Genomic DNA, 13,870 nt, shown 5'->3' with positions numbered 1-13,870 from the left:
TCATTATGAAAAAGCAACCAATACATGTATCGCCATCATCATCATTACTAATAAATAACATCAGCATCAACACAGCTGAGTGGTATGGGAAGACTGAAAAAAGGAGGAAGGAATTGTTTTTATAAGATTTTTACATCTGAATGCCACTTTCTGAATATATGTCATTATGAAAATGTGGTCAATACATCATCATCATTAGCAGCATCAGCACAATGCAGTGCTATGGAAATAATAATAATAATGGGGGATGAGCTTTTTATTCATGGACACTGTATGAATACAGACCAATTTATCATGTGGCAACTCTCCACATAATTCCCTTTTCACACTGATCATGTCTAACCTCCTGCCAAATGGCGAAGAGGAGAATTATAACACTCCCTTGCGCGTATGGATTTCCAATCAAGCACAGAAGCACAGCCAAATTCTCTCCACTAGGGGCAGCACATCCCGCTTCACCCCCTGAGGTATAATGCAGATGGGGCCTCACGGTCTACCAATAGCTATAGGCTACAGTGGCCTTCCACTGTTCAGTATCCTCCAGAAGTTCTGAACTACAGCTCCCATCAGTCTCAGCCAGCACTGGCAGATGCTGATGGGAGTTGTAGTCCAGAATATCAGTGTGGCACCAGATTGGGGGAGGCTGGGCTATGCAATAACTTAAAATGAAGCCTCCATGTTCAGGGGCAGAGCATTGAGTTCAGGGGCTGGTACTAAGCCACAGGGGGTGTCTGCCTCCCTCATGCCCCGCTTGTGGGCTTCGTGGGGCATCTGTCTGGCCACTGTAGAGATTGCTGAGCTCAAGAGACCTTTGGTCTCAGCCAGCATTGTGATTCATGGGTTCTCAGGACTAATTATCTTGGAAAGGCCACTGTTTCCTGGCGCTTTTACAGAGAGGCTGTTCATAATCCGTGTGACAAATAACACTTAGCTTGCACTGGGAAAATGAAAAATCAACTCTCTGCACTCAAGGGAAATCTAGACTGTTTTAAGGCACAGCTTTCTTATTTCTCAACAACCACAACAAAAAGAAACTCGCCTGAAATCCATTTAATTCTGAACCTGAGATTTGGGTTTTGATAGAATTTATACATCGTTTTGGCACAATGGTGGCAGAAGCGAAGATGGAGGAAAAGAGCAGTGTGGAGACGTGTGAAACAGGGGGAAGATAGTTGGAGGAAAAGCCAGTGAGAGGCAGAATATGGAACCACAACATCTTTGTGGGAAATGACCAGAAGGCCAAACAAGAAAGGACCATTTGTTCACCAGCACTCCACACACAGATCAACACAAACCCTGTTCCTAGAACATAAAACCTAGATTTCAGCAGACACACCACCTATCCGTTCCTTAAATTCATCTCTCAGGCAATCATGAGGGCTGGAAACCCCTCTTTTTTAAAAAGATGACAGCATAAATTCTCACATACTTAAGTTCTGTGCCAGATACTACTACACACATTTCCCAGCCCATGGAACAGTACAGGAAAAACTTTATCCCAACCCAATCGCAGTGATTTGAGCTCCCCCAGTCCCCTCTCACCTTTCAGTTCGGTCAAGGTATCTCCCAGCTGTTTAAGCACCAGGGATTTCTCCTCCAGCTCTTGTGAGGAGATAATTCGGTGATTGTGCATCAAATCTTTTTGGATCCTCTCCACCGATTTCTCCAGGTCACTGCAGACACACAAAGACACCAACACAGAAGTCATAGAGTGAGAAAAGGATGAAGGTAGGGAGGGACAGATCTTTCTCCCAAATTCTCATTTTTCCATTCTGAAATCCAGTTCTCCACATTTAATGCAGCAAGTAATTAATTAGCCCATTAAAATTGTCAGCATTTTAGCAAGAATTTCACCTAATAAAAACATTTCTGTATGCCATTTTCACTGAAGTGCATATTTTTGCAAGCGATTTCTCCAAACGTTTCCACCAACACATTACTCCTAATGCATGCATTTTTGTAAATGTTGTTTGATTGGAGAACTGCACTGCAAGATCCAGAGAAGTACAATTTTTGAAGGATATCTATGTTTCCAATTCTCATACCATTATAGAAAGCAGAAATTAAGTTGTTTAACCTTTAAATGCAAACTAAATCGATTCTCTCCTCCGTCCCCAGAGGTAGGGCTGGTCTTATTCTTCCTTCTTTCAAAGAACATGGAAAGGTAAGGCAACATGGCACCAGTGAACTGGTTTTAATATGCTTCAAACTGGAGTAGGAAATTATTATTTTTTTTAGCCCAAGAGCTGCATTCCTCCAGGATCAACCTTCCGTTTCAATATGAGTAGGAAAATGAGAGTACCCCTAAACATTTTTTTAAAAGAAAAAAAAGCACTGGATCTCTCCATCCAAGTATGCAGGAGGCATCAAGAAGGCATTCCAGCCAATCAGAAGCACTAGAGGAAGAGGAAGAGCAGGGCTGGTGAGGGGCGTGACCTGGGAAGAGGGGGTGTGGCCTGGGAAGGGTTTCAAGCACCAGACAGAGAGGTTTCGAGGGCTTTTTCTGTGTTGTTTATGGGCTACTGTTTAGCTTGTGCGCTATTTTAGCCACTTTGTGGGGATACTCTCCTAAAAAGCCAGGATATGCGCCTATGAAATAAAGAGAACAAATCACCTCACATCTAGGCAATACTAGTTTACTCATTACCGGCCTTCGCCTCCTGTTGCCTCTCCTCCCTCCAGCCAGTTCATATAACCTTTGTTAAGCTAATTCTACAATCACATCATGCAGGCTTGTAAACAGCAATTTAACCGATCGCTGGCGGCAAGCGAGACTGATTGATGTGTGAGTAGGAATGTCGGGGAATTCCAACGAACATGGAAACGGGAGTGAAATTTGCCAACACTCGCTTATTCGTTGCATGTCAGGAATGAAACTCGATCTAGGGAATACAATCGGCATTGGCTGCTGCTGTTGCTTTCAGCCCACAAACAACATGCAATTGATTACGTTTCCTCTTGCTGCTCATTTGCATTTTGTTTCCTCTGTAGTGAAATGAATGGGATGGAATATACTGTAATGACAATGCAATATATTAAAGTTACAATAATTTTGCCATAGTGGGCAGGGTGAGAAATAATGTTGGTTTTGGTGGAAGATGAACTGCAGCAGAATGAAAACAGTGCTGCGTGAGACACATACGGGGCAGATGGGGGGGGGATGCATTCTTACATCCCTATGTGTCAGAGGGGGTGTATGTGAGAGTATGGCCGTAACAGACATGGATCCATTAATAATAATAATAATAATAATAATAATAATAATAATAATAATAATAATTTATTTATACCCCACCCATCTGGCTGAGTTTCCTCAGCCACTTGGGGCGGCTCCCAATCAAGTGTTAAAAACAATACAGCATTTAATATTAAAAACTTCAGATGTCTTTTAAAAGATGCCTTCAAATGTCTTTTAAAGATAGAATAGCTGCTTATTTCCTTCACATCTGAAGGGAGGGCGTTCCACTACCAAGAAGGCCCTCTGTCTGGTTCCCTATAACCTCACTTCTCGCAATGAGGGAACCGCCAGAAGGCCCTCGGCGTTGGATCTCAGTGTCCAGGCTGAACGATGGGGGTGGAGACGCTCCTTCAGGTATACAGGACCGAGGCCGTTTAGGGCTTTAAAGGTCAGCACCAACACTTTGAATTATGCTCGGAAACGTACTGGGAGCCAATGCACATCTCTCAGGACCGGTGTTATGTGGTCCCGGCGGCCACTCCCAGTCACCAGTCTAGCTGCCGCATTCTGGATTAATTGCAGTTTACGGGTCACCTTCAAAGGTAGCCCCACGTAGAGTGCATTGCAGTAGTCTAAGCAGGAGATAACTAGAGCATGCATCACTCTGGCGAGACAGTCTGCGGGCAGGTAGGGTCTTAGCCTGCGTGCCAGGTGGAGCTGGCAGACAGCCGCCCTGGACACAGAATTAACCTGCACCTCCATGGACAGTTGTGAGTCCAAAATGACTCCCAGGCTGTGCACCTGGTCCTTCAGGGGCACAGTTACCCCATTCAGGAACAGGGAATCCCCCACGCCCGCCCGCCCCCTGTCCCCCCAAAACAGTACTTCTGTCTTGTCAGGATTTAGTACGTTTCCCTGCTGCAAAAGAATCACTATGGGGTGGAAAAAGAATTCAGGATAAAAAAAAAATCAGGAGGCTTACTGAAATAGAAATGGTGAAGTAACAAGCAGTTTCCCCCGCCTTCAAACTGACTGGATTAATGCAAATTTGAGTCATGAGAAGGAAGTAACATTTTTAGATGCAATAAATGATTGTGCTTTGGAATAGTTAGCCATTGAACTCACTCTTGATTTATCTTAAACCGTGCCCGGAATCTGGTGTGTGAGAAAATTGCCCAGAAAGACTGACCTAGCCATACTTTAAACTTCAAAAGTCAGGGTTTCTCCACAAATGAGGGGATTAGCTATAAAGGAGCCGAAAGGTGTAGCTAGGAAGGTCAAATCCCCTCAGCAAGCCTGGAGGTAATTTAAAACCATTACAATACAGGCTCAGATAACATGTACACTGTAGATTAGAAAAAGGCAGCACACTGAAGACCAAAAGGTTACCAGTGTGGTTAAACAGCAAAGTCCAGGAAGCGAGAAAAGGCAAGGCGGCTTCTCGTGCTGTGAAATTCTCAGGTATGCATATGCAGTAATTCTCAGAGAGTTCAGCAGGTCTTATTAGATTCTAGTAAAGATGTTGGAGACGGCAGGCAGCTATATGAAGCCTCTGTAGCAACCTGAACTGCAGAAGTCATCAGAGGAGATATGTACAGTGAAACCTTGTTTGGGGGAAGTGCAGCTAGCTTTTAAATTTTGTTACATCATCTTCAAAAGAAACCTGAGTATCTTACAAGAACAAAAGCAAGTTGTATTAAAAAACCAAAATCATAAATATATCAAAACGATAGTATAACACCATGAACAAAAACAGAAGCATAGAAAACAAGACACATATATAAAACACAAAAATAATAGCAGATTAAAAGGGGGTGGGTGTTCAGAAACAAGCTGCAAGGCTTTCTAAAAAGCCAGATTCTTTTACTTGGCATCTAAAAGCATTTGATTTTGGAGGCAGGCAGGCGTCCCAAGGGATGGCATTCCACGGGGCTGGTGCCACAACCAAAAAAGGCCCTGCTCCTGATAGATGTTGGCTGCCCTTCAAGTAATCCAAAGCAACGCCTCAAACGCTGAGCAAAGTGCAAAGGGGGGGGGGGAGAGACACAGAGAAGAGGTGGTCCTTAAATGAAACTAACCCCACCACTTCTTGCTTTAAGATAAGAACCAGCAATTTAATTTGGCCCTGGGAATGAACAGCAGACCAAACAAGAGTAGGACAATGTATATTTAGCCACCTAGATGCAAACAGCAGCTTGACAAGATACATCTGCTGAAGTTCCCCTTCTATAAAACTATTAAAAGTATTGGAGCCCTGCCTTTTTTCCTCTGTCACCCTAAAAGGACAGGGGTAGGAATGGGGCTGGAGCCCCAACCAGGTGCCAAAGGAAGCCTCATTGAGATGCAAGACCTGGAAGCTTGTAAAAGGCATTCTTAGCCCTCATCAACAAGCTGCAAACAGCAGAGTTCAGGAGGAACGTAGGAAGCTTGTACGTTATATTGAATCAGACTACTGGTCCATTTAGCTCAATACTGTCTCCACTGAAGGGCAGTGTCTTTCCAAGTTTCATATAGGGAGTCTCTCCTATCCCTACCTGCAGATGCTGGTGATTGAAGCAGAAGTCTTCTGTACACAACACAGATGCTCTACCATAGAGTTATGACCCTTCCTTCCTTCAATGAAACCTCACCCAACACCAGCCAGATTTCCAGTACTGGATCAGCTGAACCTCTGTCTCCACTGCAAACCAACAGCTATTTTCATCATATCTGGGTTAAGTTCTGATTTGTTCACCCACATGCAGTCCCTTACAACTCCCAGGGTTTCCATTGCAATCCCTAGGTTCTGTTGACATTGTGAGACAAGAGGCTGGGTGACATCAACATATGAATGATGCACTGGTCCAAATTTATGTGAAAGTTTACTCAGCAGTTTGGTGTGTGTTAAAGAACCTGGAGGACAATATGGAACCCAGAAGCTCCCCATAAATCAATTATAATGGGGTAAAGGAGTAGTCCCACCTCCCCAAAAAAAGCCTTTATGCCACATTGATATCAAATAGATGCATCAAAATATGAAGTTTTAGAACTAATTAACAAGGGACACATTCCTAGTCTCTTTGGTGTATATATAGGTTCCTGCAATGGTTGTAGCCCACATTTATTCGTGGTCTGTCTTTAGCTTCTTCAACTTAAACAGCACTTCCTTTTTGTGTAATTCTCCCTATAATATATTCATGTTACTGTATTTGTTGAATGGCAGCACCATTCTGGCAAGATATGATATGTTATGATATTGTTATCTCATTATCTTCTATATAAAGAAGCTACAGTTTAGGATCTAGAAGATGTCTGTACACTATGGTGGGATTTCATCTTTCTCTTTGCTAAATAAAGAAGAAAGTTCTGCAATCCAATTAAAGAAAAAGTCACTCAATTGATCATTTTAATTTTGGTCAATTAATCTAGCTATTACATTTGCACAAATGCAATTGAGAAACCAGGGTGAATTGCAGCAAGGTAATCAAATACGATAAAATCCAGAAAGCATTCATGCACTCTGATACTATTCATGAATGCAAATGCCTCTCCATCTCTTTAAAACTTTTGCAAATAGCACCTGGGGTGGGGGAGGAACTGGGCTGAGTCCGCAGCATGAGGAATTTATTCCTGCATTTGTATGTCTTGACTTTCCTCCCTCAAAGCAAACAGAAGACTGCAGCAGAAGGGACAGGGTGGGGGTGGGGAGGTGCAGGGGAAGGATTAAACCCTTATTGGTCCTGATCTAGATTGGGTGCACATCTGCTACTGTAAAAGTAATAGACAACTCACTGAGTTCCATGGGACTTAATCCCTAGTAAGTGAGTAAGATTGCAGCCTTAGATGGCTGCACTGAATAATTTGATTTGCTACCCACTTTCTCCTTATTTTTCTTACCTCCCCACACCCCACTACCCCTGCCTTTAAACCATGTTAAATTTGAATAACTAAAGGAAGCCCGAGTTGTTTTGTGGTGACAGTTACTGCAGTAACTCTTACAGATAGGTAGCCGTGTTGGTCTGCCATAGTCAAAACAAAACAAATTCCTTCCAGTAGCACCTTAAAGACCAACTAAGTCAGTTCTTGGTATGAGCTTTCGTGTGCATGCACACTTCTTCAGATACACTGAAACAGAAGTTTCCAGACCCTTCTATATAGTGAGAAGGTGGGGAGGGGTATTACTCAGAAGGGTGGTGGGAATGGGTGATTGGCAGATAGCTGTGATGAGCCTGTTGACGACTCTTAACGACTGCAATAGGTCTTACAGGAAAAAGCAAGGGGTGAAAAGGTGAAAAATGGCTTTGTCATGTATAATGAGATAAGAATCCAAGGTCTTTGTTCAGACCAGGTTTTTCCATGGTTTTGAGTTTGGTGATAAGTTGTAATTCAGCAGCTTCTCTTTCCAGTCTATTTCTGAAATTCCTTTGTAGTAAAACAGCTACTTTGAGATCTTGTATAGAATGTCCTGGGAGATTGAAATGTTCTCCTACTGGTTTCTCTGTCTTGTGATTCCTGATGTCCGATTTATGTCCAATTTATGTCCAATTTATGTGATTCCTGATGTCCGATTTATGCCAACTTTGCTGCCACATACACCCGGACAACACCATTACTGGCCCCAACAACATCACACATACCATCTCGGGACTATTTAATTGCTCATCGTCTAACATTGTGTATGCCATAAAATGCCAACAGTGTCCTTCAGCTCTCTATATTGGACAAACAGGCCAGACCTTACGCCAAAGAATAAACGGACATAAATCGGACATCAGGAATCACAAGACAGAGAAACCAGTAGGAGAACATTTCAATCTCCCAGGACATTCTATACAAGATCTCAAAGTAGCTGTTTTACTACAAAGGAATTTCAGAAATAGACTGGAAAGAGAAGCTGCTGAATTACAACTTATCACCAAACTCAAAACCATGGAAAAACCTGGTCTGAACAAAGACCTTGGATTCTTATCTCATTATACATGACAAAGCCATTTTTCACCTTTTCACCCCTTGCTTTTTCCTGTAAGACCTATTGCAGTCGTTAAGAGTCGTCAACAGGCTCATCACAGCTATCTGCCAATCACCCATTCCCACCACCCTTCTGAGTAATACCCCTCCCCACCTTCTCACTATATAGAAGGGTCTGGAAACTTCTGTTTCAGTGTATCTGAAGAAGTGTGCATGCACACGAAAGCTCATACCAAGAACTGACTTAGTTGGTCTTTAAGGTGCTACTGGAAGGAATTTGTTTTGTTTTGCAGTAACTCTGTATATGTTCAAGATAGACAGATACATAAACAGATAACATAGATAGGCAGATCCCTTCTCGTTCTCCTTTCCACCCAGGCTTATAAGACTATGGCCATGCACACACATCTGGAGCACATTTTACTCCTTCAAAGAATTCTGGGCACTGTAGTTTATTCAGGGCTGCTGGGAATTGCAACTCTGTGAGGGGTAAACTGTGGTGCCCAGAATTCTTTGAGGAGAAGACTGTACTCCAAATGTGTTTTCAACGTATAGTGCATTGTGCAGCCTAAGCCTTTCAAATCTCTATTCTAATGATTTCATGGGGACAAACCCAGTTGTATTTCAATTGGGAATTTGGGACTAGTGAGTCTATAGGGAGTGAGATTATATTTTATCCAGGGAAGGTTGCTGAGCAGAATGAGCAATTTGTCATAGACAGTGGACACACATAGGGACACTTTTCCCCCTGGATGGCCTTCTGCAGGTGTGCACAAACTTTTATTTATTTATCTAAAAGTGTTTCTAAACCACTTTTGTGTTTTTAAAACTCTAAAAGTGGTGTATTCTATTAAATTACATTAATGCCACAGCTAGGTCCATGGAGTTGTTTCCTCTAACAAAGGGAGCTTCCAGACAATGGCTTAACACTCTGAGCAGTTTGTTTAGAGTCACTGGCAATAATTTTCTTTAAAATTCCTCGACTTTCTCTGAAAGGGGCAAATTTGGATTAAACTGGGGCGGGCAGGGGGGATATAGGCTGGGATTGTGGTGACAATGTCATGTGCATGCTGCAAAAAAAAGGGGGGGGGCTTGTGTGAGAAGCACCAATCCCAGGATAAACACCTGAGTAAAAGCACCCACACCTACACATACACAACATATTGTGGGATATGATACATAAGCAGCAGTCAAGTAAAACATTCCTTGTTTTCCTAGAGTGGACATGCAGGGAAATGTTTGGTCCAGCCAGTCGAAAACTTCCTGTTTCCTTCTGGCTGGGACATACTATACTTCCTTTTGCATGTGACTAGAGGTGGGTGTGACCTTACCTGTCCAGGTAACAAAAGGGCAAGTCACGCAGCACTCGCTCTCTTTGACTTCCTCCGTCATTGGAGCAGCTTTTTAGCTAGAAATGCTCTGTTGGCTCTCAGCCAACAGATGACACTGGGATTATCCCCATATGAGATAGATCCACATGTATATATTTTGTAACTGTCTGCCTTCAGGGATCCAACTGTGAACTGATGATGTGAGTAAACTTATTTTATATACTTTAAACAAGATTGTGGCGTGTTTATTCTTTGAAGAGGGATAGAAGGAAACTTACCAGGAACCTAATCGTGAGAGGCTTACACAAGCCTGCAACAAGTTATTTGCTGTGTTTTTAAAAGGGGAATGTAAAACTCTGCTAAGTAAAAGAACTTGCTAGCGCAAGTTAAGAAGGATATTAATAAACAATATTCTCATCTCCTGCCTCCCTGAACACTCCCACATATATCCCCTTGCGAAACCCTCACTTTAGCTGTTGGGTGATGAGCTCTTCCTCGTTGAGGTAGCGGAGGCGCTCCTCTTCCACCAGGGTGCGCTGGCGCTGCAGGGGATCCTCCTGCTTGCGCATGGTGTCTGTCACTCTCACGCTGATCTCCGTCTCTGTCCGCCTCAGCATCGTCTTCACCGTCTCTTGGTTTTGAAGCTGCAAAGGACAAGCGGGGATGGGGGGTGGGGGGAGGAGAGAGAGAAAATCAAGGTGTTGCAGGAAGACAAGCAGTTGTAGCTTAGAGGAACCATCGAGGCCACATGCATCAGAGGCTGGGAAAGAAGAGGATGAAAAGAAAGCTCCTCCAGCCCTTTTGGGAGCACACTTGAAGAGCATCCTGAATAATCAGGTGATTCAGAGCGCAACTAATCTGCCGCTGAAGATAACGGGGTTGCTCTCTGCGACGTGCATCTATTTCCTTTTATGTTTGTGGCTTCACATCAAGGGCACTTGCTCTGATCCAAGGAAATGAATCTGAGCATGCAAACAGCAGGTCCTTGCGAGGAGATATGATGCTCTGCGCCGGCAGAAGTGTAGAAGGGAAAGGGCTTAACATGCGCCTAAACCCATCAGCGTTCCCATAGGACAACCCCCCCCCCCAAAAAAAGCTGGCATACTTTTCTCTGTGGAAGCTCTACAATTCTATGATTCTCAGTTACAGGATACCTGCAGGAAGTTACAGGACATGCACAGATTGGAAATGAAGCAGTGTGCCCTGCCCTGAAACTTTTGCAGGCGCAGACAGGGTTGAAAGTGGGATTACGGGTAACTGCCCTGATACTGTCTTGAGCACAAATAATCATGAATGCACATTAACAAGGACGCCAGGAGAATCCCATAGATTCTCCCTCCATTGTACTCATAGGATTGCTCTGCATACTGCCATATAATACTCTGAAAAAGAAAATATATGCTAGGGCTAAGCCCTGGCAATAATTACACAGAATCATGAAAACTAATATCTCTGAACATGGGATTTCTGTCTGTCCCAAAGAGCTTGGATTTCTTGCACTTGGACGGATTAACTTATATTTCTCATTCAAGAAAAGACCAGGCCAGAAAGATGAAATTATTCTCTCTCTCGTATACTCAAGTTAACCTCTTAATGCGCCCTGGCCTAAGGCAAGGCTGCCTTTTGGGTGCAGCACCTAAAAGAGAAGCTCTCAGGATGCTCTCCCAGAGCCCAGTGGAGCGATGCACTTCGCATGTGATTGACAATGATGGAAGAAGGCAAGGCTCAGAGACCGGACGTGGAACGCTTTCCAAAGTTCAGAAGCGTCTGGGGGAAATGAGGCAGTGTGAGCCATTTGCCTTTCCACCCCTCTGCACCATTCGCCACTTTCCTGCTTCCAACAAGCTGTCACTGTTAATTAGCTCTGGAGCTAAGCAACTCCGAGGAAAAACACTGGCGCCTCCCACGCTCGGGGACGACAAGATCGGATCGCTGGCTCTGGATGCGCAGCTGCCATCTGGCCTTTCGGTTGGTGCCAGATATTCCAAAATAACCCGTCACCGAGAAGGGTTTGTTTTGGTGAGCACTGCTAATGAGAATAAAAGCCAAATGAAAAGGGAAAAGAGATGGAGGGTGAAAACAGAGCAAGATGGATTGGGCTTGGGTTTGTTTTTCCCCTTTTTGTTTTCAAGGCAAGCAGCAGAACAAAGTTCGCTGCAAAAGGCAGGCTTGGGAGCGGCCACCAGGACCACATAACACTGGTCCTAAAGGATCTACGCTGACTCCCAGTATGTTTCCAAGCACAATTTAAAGTGTTGGTGCCAACCTTTAAAAAGCCCTAAACAGCCTCGGCCTTGTATGCCTGAAGGAGCGTCTTCACCCCCATTGTTCAGCCCAGGCACTGAGGTCCTCCTCCAAGGCCCTTCTGGCAGTTTCCTCACTATGAGATGTGAAGTTACAGGGAACCAGGCAGAGGGCCTTCTTGATAGTAGCACCCACCCTGTGGAATGCCGTCCTATCAGATGTCAAACAGATAAATAACTATACAACTTTCAGAAGACATCTGAATGTTTGAAGTTTTATTACGCTTTTATATTTGTTAGAAGCTGCCCAGAGTGGATGGGGCAACCCAGTCAGGTGGGTGGGGTACAAATAATGAAATTATTATTATTATAAATGTGAAACATGAGACTTTGCTCTTTATACCCAACTGAAATGAAGCTTCAGTACCAATGAGAATGTAGAAAGCTGCCTTCTCCAGAATCAGACCAATGATCCATCTAGCACAGCATTGGCTACCCTACCATAAGGTCTAGAAACTTGCCCTTTTTAAAATGAAAGCTGCAATTTCCTCCTGATGCACCCAATACAATATATTCCTAACTTTCTTTTATTTTATTTTTCACTCCCATGGAAAGGCAGTGTAGACACAGCCCTTCTCCAAATCCAGTTCACCTGCAGTTTCTTCAGCTGCTGCAGCTGGTTGCGGAGGTCGCTGGCATTCTGCTGCAGGTCGTGAAGATGCAGCTGCATGTGTAGACGGGTGATGGCAGTGGGCTGCCCAGCCGGTGTCCCAGAAGTGGATGGGGGTGGAGGACCAGGTACAGGTGTCCCAACATTGCTTCTGCTGGGGGCTGAAAGAAGGACAGCAGGAGAGAGATTCATAACTTGTACAATCCAGAGTAATAGAGACTTGCAGTTGCTTTCAGTCCAATATTGAACTGGCATTATACTCTAATGCCCAGTGCAAAGCATATGTGGCATTCACTGTAGAGATGCCAAGACCTGGACCAACATCACTCTACGACCATAGAGAATAATGGGACAAGAGAAACTCTCAATTCTTACCACAAGTTTGAACGGGTGGGGTTATTCTCTATGGTACAATTGTGTTGATCTCACAACTCACCCCATCCCAACTTTTCCTGTTCTTGTCCCTCATTTCTCCTTCCACCCCTATCTTGTGCATGACAATAGCAAGTCTCTCTGGATATGAGATCACATTCTAGTGGTCTGTGTAAAAATGTTTTAAATGAATAAGTAAAATATTGGATGCCTGCATCAATTCAGCGTAGTTTTTCTAGCTTGGCTCCTGGAGCAGGCAGGAGAGGGCGGGTGAAAAGGGGCAGGTGCAACAGTGACACAAAAGTCTTAGCAGCTACGTCCTTCCTCAGTACAGCAGAGCTTTCTTAATGGACCTATATCCATGTTGCTTCCAGGAGACATATCTATTCAGCATTCATCCCGATCTGTTTGCACCAAGTTTGCGGGAAGACTATTTGATGTCTGCTGAATACAGGTCATTGACTGATGGATGTTTATTGGCCATCCATTTGTTTGGGCGGAAGCCCTATGTCATCAGGTCAAATAAGTATCATCATACACTTTCCAGTGAATTTTCCATGATTTTCCTTATTGCAAAAAGTCTGCGGTTTGCTTTCTTTTGGGGGTGAACAGGTTTGTTGGGCAAAGGTACCAATTTGGCCAAGTTCAGAGATAACAAAGGGGGTGGGTATCCCAGCACCACCTCTTTCCAGCAGTGGAGCCAATATCAACCCCCTCTATCTGGGGAAGCCCAGCCAGATGGGCGGGGTGTAAATAATAAAATTATTATTATTATTATCTTGTGATACGGCAGCCTTGGGGACACCAAAGCAAGATGCTCACTTACGTGCTGAAGGAGGTGTCCCTCCATTAGTCCCTTCTGTCCTCTCACTGCAAGAAAAACAAGGATTAGACACAGAAAAGGAAGACCCACTCTTACTATGATGGGGAGGATGTGAAAAACGACAGGACTACATTGTGCATCTGTTGTAGGGATGAAGAAAGTCTACCGGCTTTGGTTTTCCAAGTTTCTAATGTTTCCAGGCTTAAATTCGATCCTCTACATTTCCACACTAATTCAAATTATTATTATTTAATTTTTTAAAGAAAAAACAGTCTCATAACTATTTGCCACTTTAGTGTGAGCTTC

At 43.8% G+C, this 13,870-nt stretch overlaps 1 protein-coding gene across 14 annotated transcripts in view; it reads right to left on the bottom strand.

Moving 5' to 3' along the window:
- Positions 1–13,870, bottom strand: part of SRCIN1 (SRC kinase signaling inhibitor 1) — a 275,973-nt gene that overhangs the window by 28,237 nt on the left and 233,866 nt on the right. For all 14 annotated transcript variants that reach the window (XM_081837581.1, XM_081837574.1, XM_081837580.1 and 11 more), the window contains 4 exons: positions 13,568–13,611; positions 12,352–12,530; positions 9,925–10,100; positions 1,543–1,673 (listed from right to left, as the gene is read on the bottom strand). In XM_081837581.1, the coding sequence (XP_081693707.1) occupies positions 1,543–1,673; positions 9,925–10,100; positions 12,352–12,530; positions 13,568–13,611 (530 nt within the window). The remainder of the gene's footprint in view (positions 1–1,542; positions 1,674–9,924; positions 10,101–12,351; positions 12,531–13,567; positions 13,612–13,870) is intronic.

Source organism: Podarcis erhardii, assembly GCF_964252035.2.
Source record: "Podarcis erhardii genome assembly, chromosome: 13".
NCBI lineage: Eukaryota > Metazoa > Chordata > Lepidosauria > Squamata > Lacertidae > Podarcis > Podarcis erhardii.
This window is presented reverse-complemented; position numbering and strand designations above follow the sequence as displayed.